This window comes from Dipodomys ordii, unplaced genomic scaffold (assembly GCF_000151885.1).
Source record: "Dipodomys ordii isolate 6190 unplaced genomic scaffold, Dord_2.0 Scaffold3, whole genome shotgun sequence".
NCBI lineage: Eukaryota > Metazoa > Chordata > Mammalia > Rodentia > Heteromyidae > Dipodomys > Dipodomys ordii.
The window spans coordinates 15819884-15836311 of record NW_012267219.1 but is presented as its reverse complement, the minus strand read 5'-3'; the positions used below and the strand labels follow the sequence as shown (position 1 = coordinate 15836311).

General features: G+C 35.5%; 1 protein-coding gene across 1 annotated transcript in view; it reads right to left on the bottom strand.

Annotated features, from left to right (window-relative positions):
* Nucleotides 1-16428, bottom strand: part of Zdhhc17 (zinc finger, DHHC-type containing 17) — a 76949-nt gene that overhangs the window by 36705 nt on the left and 23816 nt on the right. The window contains exons 2-5 of the mRNA XM_013022022.1: nt 9416-9519; nt 6452-6574; nt 4017-4094; nt 3342-3486 (exon numbers count right to left, since the gene is read on the bottom strand). Of these exons, the coding sequence (XP_012877476.1) occupies nt 3342-3486; nt 4017-4094; nt 6452-6574; nt 9416-9519 (450 nt within the window). The remainder of the gene's footprint in view (nt 1-3341; nt 3487-4016; nt 4095-6451; nt 6575-9415; nt 9520-16428) is intronic.

Genomic DNA, 16428 nt, shown 5'->3' with positions numbered 1-16428 from the left:
TCACCTTGAGCTGAAGAGCTGAGGGACAGCGCCCAGGCCCAGAGTTCAAGCCCCACTACCGGCAAAAAAAAAAAGAAAAAGAAATATAAAATTGTAACATCTGTAGAATAGTACAAAAAAATGAAACTTTCAGGGTGCCAGTGGTTCATGCCTATAATCCTAACTACTCAGGAGGCTGAGATCTAAGGATCACGGTTCAAAACAGTAGAGTGCTCGACTTGAGCTGAAGAGCTGAGGGATAGCGCCCACGCCCAGAGTTCAAGCCCACGACCAACAAAAAAAAAAAACTCTATCTATTCTGTCTTTGTGTTTGGAGCTTAAAATTTTGCATTTTCTCCCAAGTTCAGACTGGATATATGTGTATTTTTTATTAGGAAGAATTAATAAGCCCAGATCAAAAGCACTATGGGAAATCCATGATCAAGCAAATTCTATACTTAACATTTCTCTTTCACCTGAAAACTATCCAGAATAATTGGTAGTAAGCTTTGAATATATATGTAACTTAAATAAAATAATGTAACAAAGTGCCAAAACTGAGTGGAAATGTTATATACCCTAAAAATAGAAATGGATACCAGTAACCAAAACATGAATTAAAAAGGGGTGGGGGGGGGAAGAAATGCTATATGAATAGCTATGAGTCAAGGGTATTATCTAAAGCTGAAAAACCAAGATATAAATGTAATTACATATATCACAAATTAACACTAAGAAAAATATTGCTAACTAGTCAGTGATGGAAAATAATTAAAAACACTAATTTTACTTGTTACTTATAATAAAGAATTAAATGGAACTTATAAACAGAGAAAGGAAAAGGAGAGTGTAACTATAGTAGGAGGAAAGGATATCCTAGGTAGAACAGCACATACAAGCAGGCCCTTAGACAATAGCAAGTCAGAGTTGCTTCAGGAATCAAAAGAAAAAGCACTATGGTTGAAGCACAGTGATGAAAAAGGATGACAGCAGGGGAACTTAAAAGATCTCCATTGGCTACACCTACCAACTACTCCATAAGGCAGAAAAGAATTTTGATCCCATTTCAATATAACACACATTATTAGAGTGTCTCTGACAAAGTGCCAGTGTACACATAGAAATACATATATTAAACTGCCAAAGTAAGTGATTTCAGTATGGGGTAGACAAAGGGAGAAAGGGGATTTGTTATATCATACTCTTCTATTAAACCTACATGTTTTATAATAGGCATGTTGTTTTTGTATGTAGAAAAAAAATTACTCATTGGAAAAAAACTATTTGGCAGACACATCATTATCATAATGTATTTTTTATACAAAAAGTACTATGTGGAAATTCTTCCCTTTGGTATTTTTATAGCCTGCTAATAATTACCCAAACTCTGAAAATCCATTGTTTTAACAAAAAAAGACTATGAAGATCCAAAAGTATTTCTTTCCCAATTAAAATATGAAAAAAGTGAATATGTATCATAAAATTTTCAACCCTTGTTCTAAAAATAAAAACAAAAAAACTGTAAGAGAATAGGGATAACTACCATCATCTATGGTAGATTATCTCAGTAGACCTCACCTAGTGTTTTCATCCTTCTGTTGACCCTTCTTTACCCTGAATAGTAGCTGGACCTGTGCCACCTGTATGTCAGTTGCTAAGACTTAAATAGGTATAGAACAAATTATACCTTTATTCAATGAGGCAGCAAGTAAAAAGTCTAGTTCCCAGTTTAAAAGACTACCTGGAGTAGTCTAACTGCATTACAGTATTCCAGTGCATGGATTAAGACTGAGGCATAGTAGTCCTAACAGCTCAGCTAAGAACAGTCTTCTAACCATTTCTGTCAATAGTTTTCTTGTCATTTCTTTTAACACACATACAAGAGAGAATCCTTCAGCCCAGTCAAGCCCTCAGATGACTATAACCCTCACCTATTATTAACAAGGAAAAGAACCACCCACCCAAGCCCAAAGATAGTATATTTTACAAAGAAATATAAGATATTATGAATGCTTGGTGCTGTTTTTAATCATCAGATTGTCCTTTGTTGTTGGTTTTTTGTTTTGTTTTGTGTCGGCCGTGGGACCTGAACTCTGGGCCTGGACGCTGCCCCTGCCCTTTAGCTCTTCAGCTCAAAGCTAGCACTCTACCACTTGAGCCACAGTGCCACTTCTGGCTTTTTCTGCCTATGTAGTGCTGAGGAATCAAACCCAGGACCTCATGCATGCAAGGCAAACACTCTACCACTGAGCCACCTTTCAAGTCCCTGCTGTTATTTTTTTAATATTACTTGGGATTTAACTAAGAGCCTTCTACTTTCTAGACAGGCACTTAACCACTTGAGTCATATCCTGCAAGGCCTTTTGCTTTCAAACAAGAGTTGTTCTCTCTCTTCTAACCTCTGCTTCCAAGTAGATGTGTATGGCCATAACCTGCTTGTTTTTAAGAGATGGTCTCACTAACTTTGTGATACCTCCTTCATAGTAGCTAGGATTTACAAACGCCCATTGCCACATTTAATCATTTGATTTTGTGGTTAGTTTGTTAAGATGATCATTGATAATAAACTCTCTTCCAGCAATTAACTTAATCAATCTATGCCTCTTTTCCTAAGCTTATATGCATGATACACAATTGCTATTCCTTGACAATGTCAACAATACCTTTTAAAAACTCATTTAAAGAGAAACTACTCAATTCTAAATCAGTATGAAATTTTAAATTATAATAACAAAAATGTGTTATCAATGAACTCATTTTTTCTTAGTTTTTCTTGTGATACAGTTTCATTAAAGAAAAACTAATAATACTCTCAACAAAATATAATTATTACAACAATAAGATAAACTGATAATATTTAATGTGATCATGGTCACTGCTGCATTCAGCAAAAATCTGAAACTACTTCAAGAACTTTTATTGTATTTTCACAATAAAATAAAAAATAAAAATTAAAAAAAGAATTTTTGTTGTCCATTTTTGACACTGTAATTATTTTACATAACAATAAGAAATCATATTAAAGAAATTATTCTTCTCAAAAGGTATTAAAATAGATATAACCAATAAGCAATGTCAAAAGCCTTAGATGAATTCAAGTAACATATTCAGAAAAAGGTAAGGGAAAACAGATATTTAAATTTCTCCCTTACCGTCTAGAGTTTATTTCCATCACACTCAACTTAATGAAACATTATCTGATTCATGTTTACATTTGTTCTTGTGTTAAGAGCATTAATCAAATTTATCCATAATAAAGTATTACTTATCACCAGACTACTAAAAATGTAATAGAATATTAGGAATTTAAGCCATGAAGAACATCTCTTTAAAATCCACATCACTGTCATTTTTTTTTTTACCTGTCCTTTTGCTATGAGATAAGCAACAATTGAGGTATGTCCAAACTGAGCAGCCAGGTGAATACAGCTACATCCTTCCCCATCAATTAATGAAGGATCTGCACCATATTTCATTAGCTGCACAACCATGGATAAATGGCCTTGTCTAAAACATTAAAAAAAAAAGATAAATACTTAGATATGTAGTTATTTCAAACAAGATCTTCTGAAAAGAGTAAGCAAGACAATGGTGGTAAGATAACACACACATTACTATTTTAGTTAAGTTACTGAATATGTTATTTTAAAACAAGATATATGTTAAGATAGAATTTTATGGGCCTTAAAAGTCTTAAATAGAGTATCTGTCTTTGATAACTTGATTGCTCTATCAATATGATACTAATCATCCCAAGAACTGAGCTTGTTCTGTAATTATGAATATATATGTATATATATGAGCTGCAAAAATAGTATACTTAAAATCTAAAATTTAAGCCAATATTAACTAGATTTAGCATAATTAATTCACTAAGGACACTGGACAATAAGGTTTTTTCTACTACAAGTAACACTGGTTAGCACCACCCTGGCATAGCAATGATATTAATTATTGACATAATATGTTATTCCATTTTAGCATATCATTAAAAAAAGACAAGCCAAAGAGAAAAATATTCCAAAGCAAATTTAAACCTTGTGGCCCAGTGCAAGGGAGTCGAGTTCAGGTCTCCTCCAAGTTGATCCACAATAGCACCTTTAGAAATATAGTACCTATAAGACAAAATTTGTAACAACTTAAGTAGCTTTCATTTTCAATTTTAAGAATCATGTAAAAAATAATGTATACCATTTTTAGATCTTGATCAAACTAATGGCCTTGTTTATAAAAAAAATCTTTCAGATAGTTAAAAAAAACTTGTTTTATATCAAATATATTGTTTCTAGAAGAAAAAAATTTCTAGAAATAGTTTTACAAAAGATTTAAAAAAATAGAAATGCCAAATAATTGTATGAAAAGGAAGGTGGTTTGGGCACTGGTGATTCACCCTATAGTCCTAACTACTTAGGAGGTTGATCTGAGGATCACAGTTCAAAAAGCCTGCTGGAGCAGGTAAGTCTGGGAAGCTCTTATCTCCAATTAACCACCAGAAAACCAGACAGGGAGCTGTGGCTCAGTGTAGTAGAGCACTACTTTCTGTCTTGAGCAGAGAGCTCAGAGACAGTGCCTAGACCCTGAATTCAAGTCACACAATTGACAAAAAATAAACCAACAAAAACAGATAAATAAAAGGAAGGTGGTTAAATAATCACAAAGATTTAAATATCCTACAGACCCTTGGAATCAGGACAGTTACAAAATAGGTAGGATATAGTCTCCTTTGGGTAGGGGAACTTTGTAAGCTTATTTTTCTCCTAATATTACTGTAGATTGAACATATAAAGAATTTTATGAGCTGTATGTTATAACATAAAATCCCCTATTATGCCTTCTATTTGTCATGCCTTTAAAAGCATGTTGTTCTTAACCAGAAAAAGTAATCATGTTGCCTATATATTAATACCATAACATCTTGGTATTCTCTGAAATGAGCATCATCTACCACTCATTACAATAATTTCTTTGGAACTGATCAATACAATGAATCTTGAACATAAATGATTTTAAGGCATCTGAAGTCAAATCTATGTATTTGAGGCTCTCAAGCTGTTCTAAATAATGACGAATTTAGGTTTTAGAAATTTTCTGGGAGTGGGGTGCTGGTCCTGAGGCTTGAACTCAGGATCTGGGCACTAGAGCTTTTGTGCTCTAGCATAGTGCTCTACCACTTTCAGCTTTTTGTTGGTTAGTTGGAGATTAATAAGAATCAGAGATAAAAGCCTGAAAATGGTAAACACTGAAACAAACTTTCCTCAAAAAAAAAAAAAGACATGAAAATATTTTATAACAAAAATAAATTTGGTATGAGGAGATCCATACTGAAGGCAGTATGAAACATGTTCACGAAGTAAAGCAAACTAGCATGGAATTGAATTTTTTAGTTATTATTTGGCTAATATTCGTCTAGAATTTTAAGGACGAATTCTTACCTGTCATTAGTACCTTACTTCCCTTTCCATTCTGCAGGCTGTGCTTAACTGCACATCTGCAAACAGTTCAGTCTTTATCTGAAAAATCTGTCCCAAGTATCAGACTACTAAAGATGACTAGGAAAGACTTTCTAATAAAGAAAGGGATAAAAACAGTTTATATTTAGCATATGAAGTATTTGCTATGTATAGTGGTGTGATCTATTACTGTCTCAACTTTTGGCTTTCTTTCTGCTGCTTTGTCTGAAAAATCCACATTCAGAGTATAAGTACCAAATGAAATTGCCTAAACTGAATTCCAAGTTTTATTAAACTTTTTATTGTGTTTCTGTCATTAGGTAGCCAATTTATTTTATTTCTTTGTTTGTTAGTGGTAATGGGGCTTTGAAAATTTTTTTATTATTGTAAAACGTGGTTTCCTGGTTCTATTTCCATAGATGCATATAATCCACTTTAATCAAATTTCCTATCATTCTGTTTCATATCATTCTTCCCCCTTTGCAAACAATTTTTAATGAATTTCACTTTAGGCAGCATATTTAATCTCTGTACTCCAGTTTCCTCATCAGCAAAACAGAACTGTTATATTTCATACGGGGTTATTTTAATAAGATTTTTTTAAAGTTACACGAGGGCTGGGAAGGTGGCTTAGTGGTAGAGTGCTTGCCTTGCATGCACGAGGGCCCTGAGTTTAATTTCTCAGCACTACATAAGCAAAAAAAGCCACAAGTGGCTCTCTGGCTCAAGTGGTAGAACGCAAGCCTTGAGCTGAAGAGCTTAGGGACAGCGCCCTGGCCCAGAGTTCAGCACCCACAACTGACAAAAAAGAAAGAAAGAAAGAAAAAAAAGGTGAAAAAAAGTTACATGAGAAATCACACAGTATACTACCAGACCACAGAAGCTGCCAATGTGCTAAAAGCATTTTTTCCAGAAAAAAAAAAGATACGTAGAATGTACAAAGTGTATTATTTTTATGATTAGAAACCTCAATAATTTTAAGATAAAATCAACTATTAGTCAAAAATACAAAGCACACCTACTTGACTAAATCTATTCTGTTATTGATGGCAGCCCAATGAAGAAGTGTTACATTTTCTTTGTCTGGCTGCCGTACATCATAACCTGCTTCAACCAATTCCCGGCAACGTTCGTATATCCCATACCTTGAAAAGAGAGAGAGAAAAAAAAAAGCAGTTACTACTTAACAATACATTTAAAGCTAAAAATAACATTTTCAGAAGAAAATCACAGTCTACTTCCATATTTAGAAATTAAAATGTATTCATAAACATTATTCATGAACATTATAGAAAAGTATTCATAAAACGTGAAACATTTCTTTGAAAATACCAATATTTCAGCAACTTTTACTAATCTATTTTAAAGGGGGTGTGTCTGGAAAGCAGTATGGAGGTTCCTCAAAAGACTAAACATAGAGCACTCCTATGACCCAGCAATCCCACTCCTGGGCATTTACTCAATGGACCAGAAACAAGGCCATACAAAAGCTAGCAGTATAATCATGTTCATTGCAGCATTATTTACCATAGCTAAGATATGGAACCAACCCAGATGCCCCTCAGTACACCAATGGATCAAGATAATGTGGTATGTATACACAATGGGATGCTATATTTCTACCAGAAAGAATGGCACTGCCCCACTCATAAGGAAATGGAAACATCTGGAAAAAATTACAGTAAGTGAAGCAAGCCAGGGCAAAAGAAATGTAGGTTGCAAAGTTTCCCTCATTTGTAATAATTAGAATATGCCTACAACATTCTTAGCAAAGGATCACAATAGGCCAATCGCTAGGTGCATATGACCATATACAATGAAGGTATCAAAATGATCTCCAAGAAGTGGAAACAAGAGGTTTTTATTATGTTGTTTGCAGTTATTTCTATTTTGTGTGTGTGTTTTAGTTTTCTGTACCCTTTGTCTTGTATATAAATTTATCTGATCCTTGGAAGAGAAAGGAAATCACAGAGACAGCAAGACAAAGGATAAACTAATGCAACAATGATACCCACTAGACACTACATTGGAAATTTACTACTTGGGGGAGAGGAGAGTGGGGAGGAGAAAATGGAAGAAAAATGAGGGAGGGGGGGGTCACAGTGTTAAAAAAGAAATGTACTCATTACCTTACTTATGTAACTATAACCCCCCCTTCATCACCTTTACAATAGTAAGTAAATAAATAAACAAACAAATAAATAAAGGGTGTGGGTACGTGTGGGCACGGGCACATATTCTGAAGTCCTGGGGCTTGAACTCAGGGCCCTGGCACTGTCCCTGAGCTTCTTTTGCTTAAGGCTAGCATTCTACCTCTTGAACTATAGCTCCACTTATAGCTTTGTTTTTGGTGCTTAACTGAAGAGTCTCAACTTTCCTACCATACATAACTTCAAACCACATAGGTGGCTCATGCCTATAATCTTACTAAGGAGACTAGATCTGAGGATCGTAGTTCAAAGCTAGCTTAGGCAGGAAATGTCCGTGAAACTCTTATCAGCAAACTCTTAATCAGAAAAAATCCATAAGCACAGCTGTGGCTCAAATGGTAGAACACTCATCCTGAGCAAAATTCTAAGAGACATCACCCAGGTCCTGCTTATGCACACCAGACCAGCATATGTACATGCACACACACAAAATCTTATTTGCAAGAATGAAAACTCTCTTGAGGTAGCAGTAAACAGAATACCAGAAATAAAATTTCAATGTTATTCATTTTCCTCCACCACCACTTATTCTACAAAACATTGGAAGGTTATAAAAATACACACTACTAAAAATATCACATACATAAAAATAAGTAACAAAAACATTTAAATGATTAGAAGAAAATCAAGAAATGTAGGGGCTGGGAAGGTGGCTCAGTGGTAGAGCGCTTGCCTTGCATGCATGAGGCCCTGGGTTCGATTCCTTAGCACCACGTAAGCAAAAAAGAAAAAAAGCCAGAAATGGTGCTGTGGCTCAAGTGGTAGAGCGCTAGCCTTGAGCTGAAGAGCTAATGGACAGTGTCCAGGCCCCACAACCGGACCACCCCCCCCCCAAAAAAAAGAAAAAGAAAATCAAGAAACGATGTGTAATTAAGTCTTAGGATTCTTTGAAGGTAAACAAAAACAGGTGTTTTGGGGGAAAGAGTACATGCTCATCAGCACATACAGAAAGACCCATCCTTGCTTCTGATTTTCTTTTTCTTTTTGGTTTTGTATTTCTATTGTGAAAATACCGTACAGAGGGGTTACAATTACATGGGCAAGGTAAGGAATACTTTTCTTATCAAGCATTGTTGCCTCCGCCTTTGTTTCCCCTTACCATGCCTTCCCATCCACCCCCCCCTTGCTTCTGACTTTTTATCACTGTGTGATAAGATTTTTGTAATTTCTTAATTATGAAAATTTTCAAATATAGACAGAAGTAGAAGGAATAGCACAAAATTTATTTTTAAATTGAGTCTGTACAGTGTGATGAACAGAAAAATAAAATAAACAGTTTCAGAGCAATAAATATCACATATGACCAATATAATTGTAGTTTCAGCTGGGGAAAGGAACAGAAAAAAATATTTGAAGAATATTTGCAGTAGCTCCAAACTCCCCAATTCTGATGAAAATCCAAGGTTTAGTTATCTGTCTATAAAATGTATGTATAATGAATACATCTAATAAGCTTAATAAATTCCAATTTCAAGAGAAAATATGTAGCATTGAGTATATTCTATATACTAAGCATATTTAACTTTTTATGCATTAGCTATTTTTATATTGGTTTAACCCAAATAATTATAATCAATCTTAATATTCTTAGGGCACAATAATAAACTAGTTGATTAGCAAGTACTAAAAGCAATATTCAACAAATTGATGAGGAAGAAGATAATTTAACTGAGATGCTGAAATTTTCCCAAGGTGACAGTAACTTGAGACTCATATTTCACTTGGAAAAAAAAAAAAAGATGTCAAAGAAGAAAATAATTACAACAAAATCCTTACTGTGTAGCCTTGACAATGTCCCATGTACTATAATCATCAATATGAGTTTTCCGCCCAAGAGGTTCACCATATCCATGGTTATAATGACTTTGGGGTTTGATTTCCTGTTTAAAGAGAAAAATCACACACAAAGGAATGAACAGTAAAAAAACATTTCAATATTTTCATTTGTGCTAGTTGGAAAATGTTTATTATTCAAATGAATAAGCTTTACCTTATTCTGGAGTCTGTATTCTAGAGAAAAAGCATGATCAAATATATTTACCCCGGTTGATATTCCAAAAATTAAATGCTAAGATTAGAAATGTGTGATAAATTTAGCAGTTGAAATTCATCTTTAATGCTACAGAATTCTCCAAGAAATCAACTCTTCCCCTTTCAGATCCATTTTCCTATTACTCTATCTGCGCAACTCCCACGTATAAGATTCTAACGTACTTTCCAAAAAAAGATCCTAACAAAGGAAAAGAATTCCTATGGTCTTACAGAAAAATATAACATGTAAGAATATTCCTCTTCTATTATTATCAGCTATTGCCTTTATACTTAAACTAGTTTATGCTTATGACTTGCTAAGCATTTACCAAGTTGAATAAGAAACAATGGAGTAGGGTGCTGGTGGCTCATATCTATAATCCTAGCTATTCAGGAGCCTGGGATCTGAGGATCATGGTTCAAGGCCAGCCAAGGCAGAAAAGACCTGGAGACTCTTATCTCCAATTGACCACCAGAAAGCCAGAAGTGGGACTATGGCTCAAAGTGGCAGAGCATTGAGCTCAGGGATAGCGCCAAGGCCCTGCGTTCAAGCCCCATGACCAACAACAAGAGAAATGATGTACAATTCTAATAAAATCTAAGTCTATCTGAATACAGTCATGGCCATCATAACATTTCAGACATGTTATGGAATACATGTATAGTAATACTGTAAAATTATACTAGATCTAAAAAAATTCTAGCACCCAATATTGTACTTTTCCTATGTTTAGATATACAAGTACTTATAATGTTACAAATGTCTACTGGATTCAGTTCAGTAACGTGCTGTACAGATTTGTAATAAACAAAATCTTTAAAGGTTAATTTCCTCCAAACTCAGGAATGAGACAAGGATGTCCACTCTCTCCACTTCTCTTCAATTTAGTATTAGATTGCCTAGCAATAAGAGAGGATGCAAACATAAAGTGGATCCAAATAGGGAAAGCTGAAGTAAAACTCTCCCTCTTTGCAGATGTCATGATCTTGTAGTTAAAGAATCCCACAGACTCCATCCCCAAATTACTCGAGCTGTTTCGAAACTTTGGCAAAGTAGCAGGGTATAAAATTAACCCTCAATGGGCTGGGAAGGTGGCTCAATGGTAGAGCGCTTGCCTTGCATGCATAAATAAGGCTCTGGGTTCGATTCCTTAGCACCACATAAGCAAAAAGAAAAAAGCCGGAAGTGGTGCTGTGGCTCAAGTGGTAGAGCGCTAGCCTTGAGCTGAAGAGCTGAGGGACAGCGCCCAGGCCCAGAGTTCGGGCCCCACCCCAAAAATTAACCCTCAAAAATCAATAACTTTCCTGTATGCCAACAATGGAAAGAGTGCAGCTGAAACCAGGAAAGCAACTCCTTTTGTAATAGCCCCACAAAAATAAAATACTGAGGAATTAACTAAAGAAGTGAAGGACCTCTATGATGAAAACTTTAAAACCCTGAAAAAGGAAATCAAAGCACAACTTAGGAAGTGGAAAAACCTCCCATGCTCCTGGATTGGAAGAATCAATATTGTGAAAATGGCAATACTTCCCAAGGCTATCTACAAATTCAATGTGATACCTATCAATATTCCAACCTCATTCTTCAATAGAAGAAGCAATCCAAAAATTCATATGGAACAATGAAAGACCCCAAATAGCCAAAACAATCCTTAACAGAAAGAATAGTGCTGGAGGAATATCAATACCAAATTTCAAACTCTACTACAACACCATAGTAATCAAAACAGCTTGGTACTGGCACAAGAACAGACCTCAGGACCAATGGAATAGAATTGAAAACCCACAAATGAACCCACAGACCTAGAGCCACCTAATCTTCAAAAAGGGAGCTAAAAAAACAAAATGGAAGAAAGACAGCCTCGTCAGTAAATGGTGCTGGTTAATTACCTGTAGAAAACTAAAGCTAGATCCTTGTATCACCCTGTACCAGAATCAACTCCAAATGGATCAAAGACCTCAAAGTCAAAGCAGACACCCTGAAAATATTACAGGAAGGAACAGGAGAAATCCTAGGTCTCCTTGGCACAGGCCAAAATTTTCTTAATACAGACCCAGAAACACAACAAATCAAAGAAGGTTGGACAAATGGGATTGCATGAAGTTGAAGAGCTTCTGCATGGCAAAGGACATAGCTAGCAAGATCAATAGAAAGCCCACAGACTGGGAGAAGATCTTCACTAGCCATACAATGGATAAGGGTCTCATATCTAAAATATACCTGGAACTCAACACTTAAATTCCCAACAACAAATCCTCAAAGAAACAACTGCCTGATAAATAAGTGGACTAAAGACTTAAAGAAATGCTCAACCTCTCTAGCCATAAAAGAAATGCAAATTAAAACAACATTGAGATTCCACCTCACCTCAGTTAGAATGGCTATAATCAAGAAATCTAATAACAACAGATGTGGCCAGAAGGGAACCCTACTGCATTTTTGGTAATAGTGTAAACTTTTCAACCACTTTGGAAAGCAGTATGGAGTTTCCTCAAAAGACTCCACATAGATCCCAAGATAGGAACACAAGTTGTTTTTTCTTTCTTGCTACTGTTTCTAAGGTATTTATAATGTACCAGGTGATTTCTTTTGTTTCACTGTATGTTTCTCCCCCACAGTATAACCCCTGTTTTTACTGTATTTGATGTCAGTGCCCTACATCTTGTATATACACTTCTCTAATTTGGGGAGGGGAAGGGTAAAAAAAAAAAAAGCTTAAATAGGGATACAGGTTGACCCATTGTAACAATGAGATGTACAAGACACTATGTAGAAAAATGAACTTTACAATTTAGGCAGTGGAGGAGAGGGAGGAGCAGGAGTGTAGTTGAGGAGATGGGAGGGAAGGGATGGTAGGGGAAAAACAAAGGAGGAGGCAACAATGCTTGATAGGAAATGTACTTATTACTACCTTGCTCATATTACTGTAACTCTTCCGTACAGTATTTTTACAATAAAAACATTAAAATTTAAAAAATCTATAAAGGTTATAAGATATAAATTTTAAAAATCTAAGTTTACAGATAAAGGTATCCAATTTTCCCAAAAGCACTCAGGCAGGGGTTAAGAACTAAATAGCATTATTAAATGCTGCTAACTACTGCAAAGTGCTGTTGAGAATGCTAGTTTTTACATTAAGTTTTAACTCTTCATTTGAATAAGCATTATATAATGCCTTTTATGGAATGAAACAAACTGCTGGTGAGGCCTTCAGGCCTTTGAATGGTAGTGGATACACTCTTTCCTTCATGCTTGTTAGCCTTGAGTGGGTAACTGTCAGCAAATGCCAACTGACCAGAATGCCCTTGCAGCAACCCAGCTGCAAGGCTGGGTTATGATAACCACTCTAATATTAGACACCCTAATTCCAATGGTAACTTCAAATGCACCCAGAAATCCTATACCAAAAGGCCTGGTTCCAAACAGAAGCATTCCAGACAACTTGTATTAGACTTGGAGGTAGTAAGACAAGTAAGTAAGGCAAGCCTTGGTGAGCCTAATCATCTGCAGCTACTCACAAGATGAGATAGAGATCACCTAGTGAGGGCTATGAGGTCTACTTTTCTTAAAAATCAAGTCCAGTAGGTTGAGCTACAAACAAAAAAAGAGACAACAGAGTCTCAGTAGGCTGATGGCAACAAATGTTTACACCAGCAGTAGCAGTGAGAGTTGTAGAAAGTAGCTGCTGAACAGAAGCAATCTAAAGCAGGAGAGAAAGGGTGACAGAGGATGGAAGAAGCATAAAGAAGGCAAGACAAGACAGAAAGTCAAGATGGCAAAAAGTGGTGAGCACAAGACTGAGCCTCGGCGACTGGAAGAATTCCTGGTAGCTGCGAAGCTTTGAAGACTAAGAGTCTCAAAGCCCAAGGCTGCAGCACTAGCTGATGATGCTAGTAGTGTGGACTACTGCTACCTGTAACTAGTACTTAGAATTGAGAGATTTACTAGCTGCAAAGATCGGGGCTACTGGCAATTAAGGCTCACAGTGATAAGACTGTATATCTAATGCTATAGGTCTCTGTCCTATATAATTTCAGGGCTTGAAGCTATAAGCTTCTGAACCTGTTGGTATAGTTCATAAGCCTTCAGCAATTAAGGACCCAGGACTACCAACCCTAGAGTGCTATTCCTCTTCTACTCATGATTTCCATCTGAGTTACACAAAAGGATCCTAGCTAGCACATCTGTAACCACACTATCGAGATTTGTCTATGATATTCACATGATGATGAAGTCACCTAACATCTCAGACCATGTCCTATTCATTAAGCAACTCATCAAGATAGTTCTGAAAATATCAAAAGTAATATTACATAAAAATTAATTACATGGCAGTAAGACTACTACATTCATTCAAAGCTTACATACTATTTTTAATTTTCTATTTAAAATACAAAATTTGCTATAGTCAGCTTCCTCAGAATATTACAGCACTAACAAATTACTTCTTCCATCAGTGAAATTGTATTGTTTGGTATCTTTCTGGCATAAATATATAAATATGAATAAAGGATAAATCATTTAATATGTAGATAGAAAGAAATCCTTAAAACAACTTATATTCACTTCTTTCTGGTCACATCACCTACCACAATCATTTAATAACACAAAAGTAAGGGGATTTCACTGGAAACAAATCTATGCTTTACTATCACTACTCAATTTGTGCTAAAAATTCTAAAACTAATTTGAGCCACAAATTTAGAAGACAAGGCAATTACTGCCTTTTAATTGATATATAATTATTATTATTAATATTTTCAACAAAAAGGAATTTTAACCAGGTGCTGGTGGCTCATGCACCTATAATCCTAGCTACTCCGGACACTGAGATCTCAAGATCATGGTTCAAAGGTAGCCTGAGCAGGAAAGTATGTGAAACTCTCATCTCCAATCAACCACTAAAAGATGGAAGTGGAGCTGTGACTCAAGTGGTAGAACATTAGCCTTAAGCATAAACGCTTTTTTAAACAGTACTTTTGAGATGCTGGAGGGGATGTGTCCAAAAGGGAATGCTACACTACACTCTTGGTGGGAGTGTACACTTGTTCACCAATCTAAAAAGTAATATGGAGGTTCCTCAAAAGACTAACCATAGAGCTCCCATATGACCCAGCTATCCCACTTCTGGGCAATTACCCAAATGACCACAAACAAGACCAAACAAATCTACCAGCCAAGTATGCTTATTGTAGTATTATTTACCATAGTTAAGATATGGAAGCAACCCCGATGCCCCTCAGTGGATGAATGGATCAACAAAATGTGGTATATATACACAATGGAAATCTATGCTTCCATCAGAAAGAACATCATCCCATTCATAAGGAAATGGAAAGACTTGGAAAAATTCTATTAAGTGAAGTAAGCCAGACCCAAAGAAATATAGGACCCATGATTTCCATCATTTGTAGTAATCATTATATGTCTAAGATAGTCCTAGTAGATGAAAACAATATCTCAATAGCTATGTACATATGACCATATAAGATTATGCAAAGCAAAATGAACTCTAAGACATGGGAACAAAAGGTTTTTCTTTGTTGTTGTTGTTTTAAATGTACTATGTGATTTTTTTTCTTTTGTGTTTTTTTCCCTATGGTTTATCCCATTGCCACTGTATCTGATTTTGGTACCATGGGTATTTAGATACATTTATGTGAATTAGGGAAGGGAAGGGGAACAACAAAATGGTGAGACAAAGGACAAAGGGTGAACCAATGCAACAGCAATACTCACAAGACAATATGTTGGAAATGATATGTACAACTTGGGGATGGGAGATGGGGGCGAGGGAAAGTGGGGGAAAATGGGGGGTAACAAGTTTAATAAGAAATATACTCATTACCTTACTTATGTAACTGTAACCCTTCTGTACATCACCTTGACAATAAAATTAAATTAAAAAAAAACAAAATAAAGTACTTTTGTTATTTATCGCTTTTAAACACTAGATGTTAGAAACAAGTTTAGATAAACTTAGCAAAATGTATTTGAACAAAGAACAATTCCTGGATTAGACAATATTAATACTATAAGAGAACCGGAATGAGAGCAGACAGCCTTTGTATGCTGAACTCAAAAGCAAAATTAATTACTTGCTTGGCTACTAGTCTATTGGGAAGTCCCCAGGTAACAGCTAATTGGCAAAGTCTTTATTAGATGTTGATCGGCAGGTTTTGATTGATATAGTTCAAGTTACATTTTTCCGTTTTCACCAAATTAGATTTTAGTTTGCAGATGTAGGAACCCAAAGCATTAGATCCACCTCAGCCTAATGACCTCTCAATTAAATCTCTTTCATTTAGGGCTTTAAGTAGATTTCTTCAAGATTCATTTGCTTTCCAAAAAGTTTCAGAAATTTTGCTGGGGACATAGCTCAGTGGTAAAACACTTCCCTAGCATTCACAAGACTCAGGGTTCAACCCAGCAAAAACACATAAAATTCTAGATTACAAGTCTTTCTAAGACTAATATACAATAAAATTATATATAAAACAGAAGCTACTTGGCAAAATTTTTCATGTATCTAGTTGTCAGCCACAGATTTTGACAGTGCTGGTTTTGTCAGCTGTTGAACAGACTCGAAAGAGAAAATTTACCTCTAAAATAAGCCACACACATACACACTCACTCACTCACTCAAATATATACTGCTGGTAAAAGAATACCAGGATAGCCAAGTCCCACTACAAGTGTAGACAGAAATGAGAAGACCTGGTATAATCTCACATGGAACACACACACACACACACAC